The sequence below is a fragment of the Agelaius phoeniceus genome, chromosome 19, assembly GCF_051311805.1.
Source record: "Agelaius phoeniceus isolate bAgePho1 chromosome 19, bAgePho1.hap1, whole genome shotgun sequence".
NCBI lineage: Eukaryota > Metazoa > Chordata > Aves > Passeriformes > Icteridae > Agelaius > Agelaius phoeniceus.
Genome location: NC_135283.1, coordinates 10488053 through 10502177, shown reverse-complemented (window position 1 = coordinate 10502177; position 14125 = coordinate 10488053). Strand labels below are relative to the sequence as shown.

General features: G+C 41.1%; 1 protein-coding gene across 5 annotated transcripts in view; it reads right to left on the bottom strand.

Annotated features, from left to right (window-relative positions):
- Positions 1 to 13418, bottom strand: part of CEP112 (centrosomal protein 112) — a 197644-nt gene extending 184226 nt beyond the window's left edge. For 2 of the 5 annotated variants that reach the window (XM_077188113.1, XM_077188114.1), the window contains exons 1-6: positions 13187 to 13418; positions 12377 to 12497; positions 11277 to 11467; positions 10430 to 10578; positions 4991 to 5081; positions 2053 to 2127 (exon numbers count right to left, since the gene is read on the bottom strand). In XM_077188113.1, the coding sequence (XP_077044228.1) occupies positions 2053 to 2127; positions 4991 to 5081; positions 10430 to 10578; positions 11277 to 11467; positions 12377 to 12497; positions 13187 to 13345 (786 nt within the window). In that variant the 5' untranslated portion in view covers positions 13346 to 13418. Of the gene's footprint in view, positions 1 to 2052; positions 2128 to 4990; positions 5082 to 10429; positions 10579 to 11276; positions 11468 to 12376; positions 12498 to 12907 lie in introns of all 5 variants that reach the window. The other 3 variants (XM_077188112.1, XM_054645336.2, XM_077188115.1) reach the window with 3 other exon arrangements.
- Between the last annotated feature and the right edge of the window lie 707 nt (positions 13419 to 14125).

The following is a 14125-nucleotide window of genomic DNA, read 5'->3' as shown; positions in this document are numbered from 1 at the left end:
AAAAACCCAAGGAAAGTTTCAAAAGCTTTTCAAACCAACTCTTCTTTAGTCCCTGCAGCTCAAAGTGAAAGCCATTCTGTACCTCCTTTCCTATCTTCCCCCACCACTGAAGTGTGTTTTGGGTCAAGGGTCTCCTGTATCTCAGGTGGGATCATTGTAAATGAAGTTTCCCAAACGATTTGCAGCCAGGAGTAGCAATTAAAGGACAGCAAGATGCTCCCATGGCAATTTAAATGCTTGCAAATAACAGCAGCCACATCTGACACTCAAACCTTACAGATTCCAAGGGATCATTTAGAGGGGTTTTTTATTTTTAGCAGTGGCATATTCTTGAAGTGTAAAAAACTTCCTGACCCTTTCAGCAGCCACTGGAGGCCGTGATCCCCAGCAGGGAAATGCTGTTCAGCACAACCCCTCACAGACCTCTCCTTTACAACCTCCAATCCCCTTTGTCAGGTAACTCCCAACAAGTCTTATCAGGCAATCAAAGTCTCTCATGAGCGACTTCTTTAATTACCATCCCTGGAGAGGAGACTTGAAAAACTGATTTATGTGCCACGGTAGCCAATTTGTTATCCAAGGGAGCTCCTGTATCAGCAGAGGATCATCACACTTTAATAACCAGCCATTATCAGCACAACATGATTGCAAACTGGAATTTCAATTAGGGAAAGAAATAAAATACAAATAAAATGGCAGAGATAAGAGATAAGCAGGCAGGCAGATTGACACTGATATAAAAATGCAGGATATAAAGAGATCCTTTGTCAGCATCAGTTGGTGTAATTTGTAAAATGGCCATGAGCAAGTTTTTCCCCTTAAAGCAGCTTTAAAAGCTGGAGGTATTACAGCTTTCTGCTCATATCATCCAATGGATAAATACAGCCCAAATATTCAAAATCTGCAAGTGTTTGCACCTTTGTTTCAGGCACCTGCACAATGCTGACACACCCATCTCCACTCTCAGCTTGGAAAAAGCCAGAGAAACACCAAGAAGGACAGAAAACCATGAATATTCTCTGTTATCATTTCTGATTGCACTGAAGAGAACTTGGCCATCCATGAAAAACCTGGAGTGTAACAGGCAAGATTTTTAAATGCTGTCATATCCCTCTGGACTGACAATAGTGCAGGAAGAGTAAGGATCATTTGGCAGCTGATTAAAATGACAACATGAAAATACGTGATTCTTTTTCAAAAAACAAGGCTGAACTATTTCATTAAACTCTCATCACTTCTAACTTTGGCTGCAACTCTGTGAGCTTTCAACCTAGGAGAATAAGCCAAAATAAGGAAGGAAAGAAAGAAGAAACCTCCCTGTTAAAATCAAAGTGATCTTAACAAAACTAAATTGCTGTAAGAATATTAATTCCAATGAAAGAGGTTAAAGATTTGGTGGTACAAGTGAAAGGGTTACAAAAAAGACAAAATAACACAACAGAAAAAATACATTAAAATACATCTACAGAGAAGAGGTGCTTCATTGGCTCCTTAGAACTATCATGGACTAATACCACAGAAAATACAACCAAGGGAATAGTCTTTTAAGAGTAATAAATTTGAATTATTAAAAGGAGAAGAAAGAGGTGAACACACAGAAAAGCCTCCTGAACACTTTCAAAAGGAGGCACACTGACCAAAAAAACCTGAGTTGTATTAATGACTTACACATTCTGCTTTGGTTAAAAAAAATAAACAAAGAAAGCCAAACTCTTCTTTCATTAATACAAGTATAAATAAAAAATAATATTACAGAGTCATCAAGAATTTTTCTGAATTTCTACCAGAGTAAGACTCTTGGTTTTGACCAGCAGCCATTATTTGGCCTGATTTATGAGTAACCATATTAAATTTGTGAAGATTATTATTACTTAAAATTTCAATGTTTTCTTCTCATACATTCATAAATAACCTTTCCAAGCCTTAGCAACTCATTTCTAAAAGACTGATTCCCACACAAAGTTTTGCTGGCTAAGCTCAGAAAGCAAACTACACTACTGAGAAGTTCCCACTGCAAGTTAATAAATAAGTAAAGTACTCAGTTTATTTTACCCCAAGATTCCAACTATTGAGCCGTGCTTCGAGGTCATCATCATCAAATGAAAACTTTCTTTTGTGTTGATCATCCTGGAACATAAAAAAAGTCAAAGAAAATATCAGAATTGTTGGCAATTATTTTTTTAATTTAAAATTAAACTTCTCATTGACTTGGCCATAGCTACATTGCACTTCCCAATAGTGTCACAATACTTCTGACAGCTTTCACAGTTTCCAGAGGATACTGGGCTGAGAAAGCAGCTCAGAGGATAAATCAGCCTGGATCTCCACTTTAATGTTCTTCTTTATTTATTTCCAAAGCAATGGTCTCCTTTACAGAGGGTGAATTTACTAAAAAACCCAAAATACTCCATTTTCAGGCATCTACTCATCTCCACAGTGCCTTTTCTGGGGCTAATGCAGAATTCAGAGATCACCTATCAACCTCCCAATAAAAAAGCAGATTTAAAAATGGCAGGAAACCAAGGCAGGGATGGTTTCAAAGCAGAGGACAGAGCAGCTGCTGCCCAGCTCAAGGCTCCTCCCTGATTCCCAGCACTCAGCCAGGCCTGGGTTATTGCTGCTGCCAAAGTCCCAGGGAATGCCTCTCAGGAGAAAGGTTTTTCCTGTGGGGTAACAACTACCAACATTTAATGGATCTAATGGGGAAAGCTGGTCCAGAACATTTTCCTTGGCCCAGGTATTTAAAAAACAACACTAAAGCCTGAATTACTTTGTCCATGAAGTGAGGTTTGTGCATGGGCCTGCCAGCAGCTTTTCTTTAAATCTCATTTGTCACAAGCATCTAGTGAGCAAGCTTGGGCTGTTGTTAATCAACACTAGGCTGAGGCACCTCTCCATGTTTCTTAAATGTTTCTTAAATGTTTCTTAAATGTTTCTCAAATGTTTCTTAAATGTTTCTCAAATGTTTCTCAAATGTTTCTCAAATGTTTCTTAAATGTTTCTTAAAAGTCTCCCTGCTCCTCTACCTGGGCCTGAACCATGCCAGAACATCTGTGAAATCCCAGAACATCCCTGACAATGGAACAAGGTATTGTTTGTTCCAGCCAGCCAAACATTATCAAACTGGCAAAGCAAGCGAGGATTGGTTCACTTAAAGGCCCTTTTAGAGCTGTAATCACAGGAGAATCCAGTATATGGAGCTGAAGAACAATGAAGTGCAGTGATTTGTCCAACACTGACCTGGAAGCTACAGCAGAGCCAGCAATAACAGCAAAAAAAATATTAAAAATAAACAAACCAAAGCAGCAAAACTCCCCTAAAATACTTTAAAGCTCCAAATCCAGGTTTCAACTGAAGAATATAATTTTTTTTTTACAATAACTCTTCCATAAGGAATATTTCCTGAAGTAAAATAAACAGGAAACCAATAAGGAGATGTGTAGTAAAGCCAGCATGTGGTTTTATTTTTAATGATGGCATTTCTGTATTTAAATTCCATTTGTATACATGCAATCAACACACACATAAATACATTCCCAGCAATCAGAGCCTGGAGTACAGACACTGATTTTTGCCCACTGAGCACCTGTAACTTGCCCTGATAAACCATCCCCTTGCTAATCCTGTATTCCAGATGCACAGCAGAACACAAATTTCCTCAGAAAGCAGCTTCCAGTTTATCCTATTTGCACTTCATAAAATCCTCAACTGTGCCCAGCTGCAATCTTTCTAAACTATTCCTCTGATAGAATCAAAAATGAAGCGTGGGCAGAGCTGGAGGAACAAACAGGAAATTCAGTGTTCACTGAGGGGTGAGGGCTGCTCTAGGTGTGGTGAAGGACACTGCAAGGCCACAGAGCACATTTTAGAAGGTAAACAGCACATTTCTTGGTATCACACATTTGTCAGGAGTAATTGTCAGTGCAAGGCTTGCAATTATATAAACAACATCATTGAATATGTTGGACTAAAAGGGTTTCAGACAAAGCCTGTTCAATGCCCTTTCATCAGTCAAAATGCTCCTTGTGGAAAGTCTGATGAAACAAACTGTCCAAAATTCACTCTTGCAGAGGTCAGCCATCACTGAACAGAGCCAGAGGCATCTCTGCAGCTTTCTTTAATCTGTTATTGCAAAATACAAGATGATGTCAATGCAGGCACATTGCCAAGCCCGGGGAAAACAATGCAGCAGACACACAACAACACTAAACAGAGGTCAAGCATTAGGATGAACTCAGCATCCTACAAGAAATTCTCTTCCCCTGCACTGCAGAGGACAGATTTTGATGAGCTTTAGTCCTCCCTTGTTGGAACCTTGGTTACTGAGAATTTGAGATTTTCTGTGCTGCCAGGCACTGACCCCCAAGAGAACACTGCACTGAGCTGAGGCTGTGGAGAAGCTTCCAAAATGGAATGACAGAACTGGGATTGTGGGTGTGGAGTTTGAATAGAAGTGTGTGATATCACAGGGTGGAAAATTAGAGTTTAAGGTTTTAGAATACAGTAATAGATATAAAGCAAGATGGAGGTTTTAGGGTGGAAGCTGCTCCTCCTTCTTCACAAGTTTGGGTGGTTTTGTGTCATTGGATAAAAATCCACATTACAGGGCATGGGTGGTTGGTTATTGGGTTAAAAGTAAAAATAATTTAGGTGTCATTTCTTAAGTGGACAGTCTATCCTTACAGAAAGAGAGATGGGGCTCCATTTTTAGTTTGTTAGAGTGAAGTGCTGTAGAGCTCAGGGTTTGTGAGATGTAACATAGATAAGAATTAATAAACACCTGAGTCCCAACAAGAAATACCCTCTAGCACATTTAATCCTGACCCTGGCAAAAAGCAGAAAAAAGCTCAACACTCCCTACCACTCCCTCCCAAATGTCTGCACCTTTACACAGGGATCATGACCCACACATCTGGAAATAACAGCTTTACAGGGATCTACAAAACTCAGGGAAAGCAGAGTTTTGGGAGAAAAAGGAGAAGCATCTTACAGACAGTGACGTGCCTAGGTCATCTTCATCTGTGCGGTGAGGAGAGCTCAGACAACGGGATATTACTGATGGCTTCTCACTGAGTCTTTCCCTGTTAGTAATGACAGGAGGAAGCAGAAAGAGAGGAGTTCATTTGCAGCAATTTGTGGCACACAAAGGATGTTAATCACAGAATAGAATTGGGTAAAATATATACAAGAAAATAACTGTCAAGATGGAAAGATCGATAAAAGAAAAAGGAGAAAAAAGATAAAAATTTCATGTTAGAGGCAAACAAAAGCCTTAAGTGTTCCATTAAAAAAACACCACCATAAAACCCCACACCAAAAACCCCACTAGAAATATTGTGTGCATGACAGTACATTAAAAAGTGTTCTTTGTTTTCTTTTACTACATGACCCAACATCTCCCAAAGGATTTTAGGATAAATCCAAGCTAAGGAGAGGGCTGATCTAGGAGAATGCTTTTGAAACAATCTTGCTAAGAATATGAAACAACATAAGATGGAGTCCAGTGACTCAGAGAAGAAAGAGGAATTAAGGTGATGGTTGGTTGCACCATAGGGGAGACTTTTAAGACCAAAAAAATAGGTTAGAACAAGGTAAATGATCCTAAAACACACAAAGGGAAGGAACAACACACACAGCTCTGTACAAAGGCAGTGCCTTGAAAGGCCAAGGTGGAGAGGAACAAGTCCCAAAGATTGTTCTGGTTTCATTTCATTTCTGTTTTATGGACTACAGTGGAATTTATGAGGGATGGTAAAGAAATGCCCACAAGACAGGACACAAGCACAGCAGGAGCAAGTGCTCTGTCCAGCAGAGGGATTTTCTGGAAAAGCTTTTGTTGTAAATAAAACACTTGAGCAAAGGGAAATGCAGATAAGCAGACAGGTGAGGAGAATTGTCACTGCTGCACCTGGTCACTGCCATTCCTCAGCCCCAGAGGAAAAAGAACAAAATAAAGTAGAAGTTCTAAGCATTTATTAGATGGGTTGATGCAGCAAAAGATCCAAAACAGTAGTGAAACACCCTTCAGCACATACTCCACTGTCAGATCCACAGGTATTAAGGTAATTAAAAACTGCTGTTGGTCCCTTCACCTTCCTGTGACTGGTCATATTATATAAAAGTCAAATCAGACCATTCAATACCTCCCTTCCTTTCCATCTGGCAGCAAATGAGATGGCTGCTATGCCAAAAAGACACTGAGATGAATGAAGTGTTTATGAACAGAACAAGTGTTGGATGTACAATATAAACCAGTCACTTCTAGAGAGACAAACACAAAGTTTTCAGAAAGCACAGGGCCCCAGCTTTCATCAGAACAGCAGGGAACAGAGAAATACAACAACTGGGAGCCTACCTTCCCTTCCAGCACCAATAAATCCCACATAAACAGCATGTATGGATGCACAATAACAATCACAAAGCAGTAAATAGTTTAGATAAGCAAAGTCTTAGGGGTAAAAAAGATCAAAAGGAATATGATAACACAATGACTGTCTCTTGCATTTCTTACCAAGATTTCATTTGACACAAAATTACCTTTAATTAAAGGGAGATAAATCTTTGCCTGTGAGTAAATCTGCCCTTTCATCACATTTCCTTTCTGACTAATACTCAGGTTACCTAACAATGCAATAAAGTTCCAATTGTTAAAATGAGAGAAAACAGAATTCATGCCCTCATCATTCAGAGATTCAGGAATATCAACAAATACAAGCCAACCCAAGCTACCTGTAATATTTGCAAATTCACCAAAGGGAAGACAACAGCCTAGATGCATTCTTAGTTCTGTATTTGCTCTTTTGAAGAGGAACTGAAAAGGAAGCTCCTTTACTTGATTGTACAACCAGAATTTGAAGAGATTGAAAGGATGAACACAATTTTGCTCCTATCAAGTAGGCACCACCTGTCCATTACCTTTTCCAGCCTCCTGCTAATGCAAGCCAGGCTCCAAAAAGCACAAGATAAATTCTTTTACCTCTCACTGCAGGTGAGTGAAGGATGAGCAGAGTTTTGACACCAACCTGTGACCTCCTGCTGCAGCCCAAGCAGGGAGCTGGCACGGGAGGAGGCAGCAATTTGCTGCTAATAAAGGAGATTGGTAAATATTCCATCCAGGAACAAAGTGAGGGAAATTCACTGATTCTTCCTGGTCCAGCATGACTACACACTAACCTTTAACAATGTTTTCAGCACGCTCTATAAACATAGAGTAGAATTTTCCTACAGGGTCAAAAAGCCCAGAGTTCTGTTCAAACCAATCTAAACAATTCTCAAACCAACCCTCTCACATTTCAAAATAAAGCTGCACCTTTCCAGTCCCAGCAGGTTGGATTTATTCATCAACACCCCAGCTTGCAAGTAAGGTTTGTATTTCTAAGGCTTTTATTTAGGCAGAAAAACAACTTCATATGGAAAAGTCAAAATTGTCCAACACAGAATTATCTGTATTGCAAGATAAAAATCACTATGAAAAGAATTTCTGTTTGTTTGGGTCTTTGAAAGGAGAGAATCTTGAGATAAAGAACATCAAGCAGTTACTCAAACATGTCTCACTGACATTATCTATTTTGCCCTGAGAAAATGTTGTAGGAACTGAGTCATGGCTGGAATGCAAAATTTTCATCCAACCACACAAATTCCGTGCCCAGGGATGCAGTTTCCCAGTGCACATTCAGAGGAGGGAGACAAATACAGTGGAACTCGGTCACCATCTGCTGGCTCTCCCTACAAACTGCACATCCAGAAATATTTAATATATTACAGTTTCACCTGCACTGATTGCTCATTCAAAATTGTAAATACAAAGAAAACCAGGAGCTATATGTTGGCTATAGGTAATATCTTAACATGGTCACATTTAAGTAAATACTAAATATGTAAATATTTTGTGTTTTTCAAAACACAACAGCTGAAATATTTACCTTCAGTATTTTTCTGCAAAACTTGCAGGAAAATTAAGTTTCTTATTGCAGTGAAGATTAATTTATGTAATCTGCAGAATTATCAAAATTTTCCAACACAAATTCAGATTTCCTTAGACACAGCCCCACTCTCAGTCCAAGTATCCACCAGCACAGGTGTGCATATACCCCTGATTTTTAATTCCTTTAAACCAGTAACATTATTCAATTACATTTACTTGCTTCTCCTGGCATGGAATAATTTGCAATCTAGGGAATAATTTGCAATGCAGGTCTCCAGAGAACTCAGCAGAGTCTTGGGAACCACTCTGATTACCAATGTAGGCATTGCTTCATTCCCACAGGATAGAAGGGGAAAGTGAAATTAAGCTTCACTACACCAAAAATAACTTTGGGAACTTTGCCAAGTTCAGACTTAGGTTCAGACACAAAGTGGGAGAAGACATCCAATTCCAGTATTCTACTATAAACCAGGTAGAAAAGAAAGAAAACCTGTGGCAAAGAAGGGAGGGAATAGGTGGAACTGCACCTCAGGATGAAGAGGGGGGAACATGCAAACCCCACCCCAGCTGAGAGCACAAGTCAGGAATTCAGAGTAATCAGGTGCATTTTTACACCACAAATAGGGCCTTGTAGAGATTTCAGTGGGCTAAATCTGGCCTAACAGAGGAGAGTTGTGCTGATAGTGTTTTATTGCCTCTCACACCCAGAGTGACACTTTGACCTGATGCTCCCAGGGACTGACACAACCTGGTCAGACCCAGGCCAGCTATCCTGACATGGCACAACAGGAACAAAAATTCCTCCAAGGTCTCAAAAAGCATTTCTGAAACATGATACATTCCTTGTTTTCATAATGTCAACTCTATTTTTTTTTTAATTAAGGATATCTGAACAGCTCCTTCTAACAATTTTCTGTGTCTGTCTGAAACTAAACTTGAAAATGTGTTTCTAACACAATTCAACAAAACCAGAATCATTCCTTTTCCAGTGAATTTTCTGTATCACCAAGCCCAAATCAGTAGTAGCATAACTCAACTGGAAATTCTCCATTGTCTGCCTCTGGTCTTAAACCACAAGTCTGTTATCAAAACCACAGGTTCTTATCAGAGCCTGACTGCAAGCAACCAGAACAGCCCCTAATCCTCAAGAAAAGGAGATACAGAGACCTCAGACATAAGAGTAACTTTTGAAATGATTGTTAGAATTACACACATTTAATGGATACAGAAGAGTTTAATGATACTCAATATTAATGTGATTTAACTTGCAAGTCTCCATCTGTCACTTATCCAAATCTCTGCTGGAAAACTAAAAACTTGACTGAAAAATGATGATAAATAGCATAAACATCAGTGTGCCTACAAGAGAACAGCTAATGGTGGCCACTTATGAAAGATGTAAATGAAGACATGAAAAAAAGCATTGGACTTCTGAAACTAAACTTGAAAATGCATTTCTAACACAATGAAATGAAAGCAGAAGTAGGGCAAACATTCATTTCCTCCTGTACAGTACCCACTGAGCTTTGAGTAATATTCACTCCATGTCTAAGAGTGCTTCCTTCACCAAGGATTTCAGAAAGGTTAAACATTAATGAGACTTTAGAAGGGGCAAACAAGAGGAAATCCCATCCATGACTGAAATAAAGACACATGAAGAAAAAAAAGGAACACAGATCCTGAAAATCAGCACAAAATTGTACTATGTAAGATAATCCATAAAGCAAATACTTAAGAACAGTAGATTAAACTGGAATTTACCTAAGATTCCCACAAATTAGGACAGAATAGTGCTGAAGTTTTCCAAGTGTCCAAATGACCAGCTTGTCACTCCTTCAATACTGCAGGGACATCTTTCTAAGCCAACAGGAAAATAAGCCTTAATAACAACACATTTCACCCTTTTCCCCTGCTGTAAACAGCTCTATTCTCAGCTGACTGGGACTGAGGATGCAGTTTAAGCTCACTGGCTGCTGCAAATCAAAAACCTAAATCTCACTCAGCAAAACTTGCTTATCTGCAAAGAGCCACTATTCCATTTCCTCTAAAAAACCTGTGAGCAACAGTCATAGAACAACCTCTAAATCTACCATCTGTGTGCTTGCCTATATTTCTAATCTATGGGAAAAAAGACAGTTAAAACTATTTGATAAAACAGCTGCTTTCAGCATCATGGCCTTAGACAACAGATGTAGGCTTTGATTTTCCATGTTAAGTGTCTGGAATAGAGAGGAGGAGGAGAACAAGAGGAAGACAAAGAGGATAGAGGGATGGGACATGGAAGGAGATGTAAAGAAGTCAGAGAAGAAGACACAATGGAGAAAAGCAAGAACAGAGCAGTCTAGAAGTTCTCATTACACTGAAGCTGTTACCAGAGTTTCTGACTATAAACACTGATGGTGAGTCCATGAGGGAGTGCAATAAACTCATCCAAACTCCTCATTTAACAACTTACAGCTATTAAATACAAATCAAACCCTGCTGAAGCAAGGACAGAAGCCTCACCCAAGTGCAGGAGCTGTTGTTGAAGATGAGTCCTCCACAGAGGACAGATTACTGTCATGGTTGCCCAGGTCTCCCACCATCCACTCAGATAAGCAGCCAGCGTGCCTGCTCCGAGCTCGTGGTGAACTTGGTTCATCAAAATAAACTGACTGGAATGAGAACAAATGCAAAATCAACAGGAGAATGTATTTACACAGAGGCATTCTTTACACCCTCAATGTCATTTCTTGCAGAACTCTCTGCAGTACAATCATTCCCTTTCCACTGAGGTCAGTGAGATGTGCAAATGCCACCTTCCCAACCCATGGGAATTCATGGCAACAATGTAAATATTTTCCAATACTTCTTACAGGATGGGTAATTTTAGCAAAAATTGGCATTGTTATGTCACTGAAGTTGATGCCAAGGGTTGACACAGCATATTCAGTTCTCCAGAAAGCAAACTGCAATTTTAATGATGCCTGTGTGAGTTCTATAGTATTCTCAGGCCACTAAAGCCACGACCTTTAAGAACAATTTTCCTTTCACAAGAGCTATCTACTGATTAGGACACAAGAAAGCCTCAAGGGCCTTTTATTACATTTTTCCAAAGAACTAGAAAAAGATTACCTTTCTGTTCCTTCAAACACCTATTTTCATAAGCCTTCAAACCAGAATTTTGAAGACACAAAAGGTTTTGCCCATTGCAAGGTTTCCCTAGCATCAATTACAAGAAATGCCTTTATTTATCACAGAGCTCCACTCAACCCATTCAGAACCATTTGTCACATCTGTGCCAAATCTAAGATGGAAAAGCAATTCCAGGATACATTTTAGCAAGTCTGTCTCATAAAGCAGTGACACTCACCATGTAGGCAGGCAAAGTTTTCAGCATTCCTTCCTCTGGTTTCTGGCTGAAAGGACCATTCAGAACTCCTCTCTGCAGCATGTGGAGCAGCAGCTTTGCATACAAGTTCCGATTCTCCCTTCCCACTATTCCTACGCCTGCTGCTGAAGGTTTGCAGAGTTTTTTAATCCATAGTGAGCATCTTTTTCTTTCTGAAAATACAGATTTATGGGGTGACTATACATTTTCAGAGCAAATCAAACAGATGCAGAAAACAGAAGCCATCACTGGCACCAATTTTGTACGTTTCTCCTTTCTACACCAGTTTAAAACAAAACAAACTCCCAAATGACCAAACCAAATAAAATAAATGGTTAAAGACTTAGATTAAAAACAAGTCTTTAACAATGGTTCAAATTTACACATTGCACAAACATTTTCTATAAATTCATGTTTATACCAGAAGTTTACATCACTTTTGTAAACAACATGGAATTGGAAGCCCCAGGAATTCTGCACTCACTGCATAAACTACAACTTACAGCTTGCAGGAGCATTAATACTTTAAATACACAATAAATCCTCATCCATTAAAAAAAATAAATCTCTATTTACACAAGATTTGCTATCAGATAAGGAAATTATTCATTTGGTTAAATGTTTATACATAAACCTCTTAATTTGTAGGGTTTGTGCCTTTAATAATAACCAGCTTGTTGTAAAAATTAGATTTATGCAACATCATTTATTAATTGATGTTCCTATCAATACACATTCCTGAACAAATGTTAACAACTTTAAAATTAAAAAATATTTGCTATCTCAGAAACAATTCCCTTTAAAATTCCCTTTAGTTTCTACTGAACTAGGTTTTTAAAGATTGATGTTAATGGATTGTAAATGTGCAAAAGCACATTTACATCATGAAAACAAGACAGATAAGGTCAAACAATTGCAGTAGGTACTTAAAACATCAAACTTTACAAGTTGTGCAAACCCCCATCAAAACTGTACCTTGTAATGTCAGAGATGAAGTGCCTGGTTAAATTAATTACACATAATAATTGTCAGTCCCTAGGGCTTTGTTATTCGTGTTTAAATGCACATTTTACCATCTGTACCTGAACTATTCTGCAGGTTAAGGACATAGGGTTTCATAGCCACAATACAGCGATCTAATTCCGCATCCAGTCTTTCCTTTATTTCATCTTCACTGCTCATGTTGAAAGCACACAAATTAACCTGCAAAATTAATGCCATTGATGTAGAAAAGGTCAAACTCCTTTTTACATCAGTCTCTCTTCGTCTTAGGCCACACAAAGATGCATTTGGAACAGTACAGAAAGTGAAACTAGATGTGTTATGCTCAAACAAACACAAACCGAAGACAGATTACCTAAAACAGATTCTTTGTAAATAACAAGTTCTCAGTGTAATCTACAAGAATGTGCTTGTTTAGATTTGAAACGGAATAGCCAACCACACAATAAATATATTCATTACACCCAATTTGTATAAAACACCTCAAGTCATTTGTGTGATACCGCATTCCTAACTTGGTATTCCTTGGAATTAGAGGTTTGGGTTTTTGGTTTTTTTTTTAAGAAGAGGGGGGAGAAAGGAGGGAAAACATCAAGCAGAGCGATAGTTACAAGTAGCAGAAGCAAGAAGCTGTCAGGACAGTTCTTCAGGAAGCAGCCCCGCACAGAGCAGCGCTCTCCGCTCCCGCGCCGTTCGTTCCCCAGCGGAGCGGGGCCTTTCCTGGCACATTCAGCAATGAACCCGTTCCGTGCCGGCAGAGCCGCTCACCCGGGCCCGCCCCGGGGCCCTTCCCGGCGCTCAGCCCCGGCCCCCGGCCGTGCCCCGGCCCGGGGCGCACTCCAGTGTCCCCGCAGCCCTCCCGCCGGGCCCCGCGGGCCGTGCCCCGTTACCTCGGGGGGCTGCGGGTCGCGGCCACGGCGGGGGGAGGCGGCGGCGGCGGCCGAACGTTCAAACCGGCCCCGCTCCCGGCGGCCCCGGCCCCGCGCGTTTCCGTTTCCGCGGTGACCAGGGCTGGCCCGGCCCGGCCCGGGAGGCCTCGGGCGGGGCATGGAGACGGCGAGCACAGCCCGCAGGGGCTGGGGAGTTGTTCGCCCCCAGGAACGGGGAAAGCTCTCGGCCTTGAGGAGTGCGAGGAAGGTGCTGGTGGGGCACCGCAGCCACCGCTCTGAGAGGCGCTGGGCTCTTCCCAATGGTGACCGGGGACAGGAGCCAGGGCACGGCTGGAGCTGTGCCAGCGGAGGGTTAGGTTGGATTTTAAAAAGTTCTTCCCCCCAAGGGTGCCCAGGCTCCTCAGGGAATGGGAATGGGCACGGCCCCGAGGCTGCCGGAGCTCCAGGAGCGTTTGGACAGCGATGCCCAGGGTGGGGTTGTTGCGGTGTCTGTGCAGGTACAGGAGCTGGACTCGATGGTCTTTCCCGCTCAGGATATTCTGTGTTTATTTCATTCTGTGATTCCTGCCCGGCCTGATGAATGTCACCACAGCCCAGCAGTGCGGTCATGGCTACACCCAATGCTCTCCCCCAGATTCCCTTTATAGATAGTTATGGATCCGCTCAGACAAGCCCGGAAAACGCCTCACGAGTCCCCAGCAGAGCCTCGGGGAGCGGCGGGGCAGAAACGGGAGATCGCAGAATCCCAGAATCACACAAGCTTGGAAGAGACCTTCAGGACCATCGAGTCCAACCCAAACCCCAACACCTCAACCAAACCCTGGCACCCAGTGCCACATCCAGGCTTTGTTAAACACACCCAGGGATGGTGACTCCACCACCTCCCCGGGCAGAACATTCCAGAACTTTATCATCTTTCCATGAAAAAAATGCCGAGTG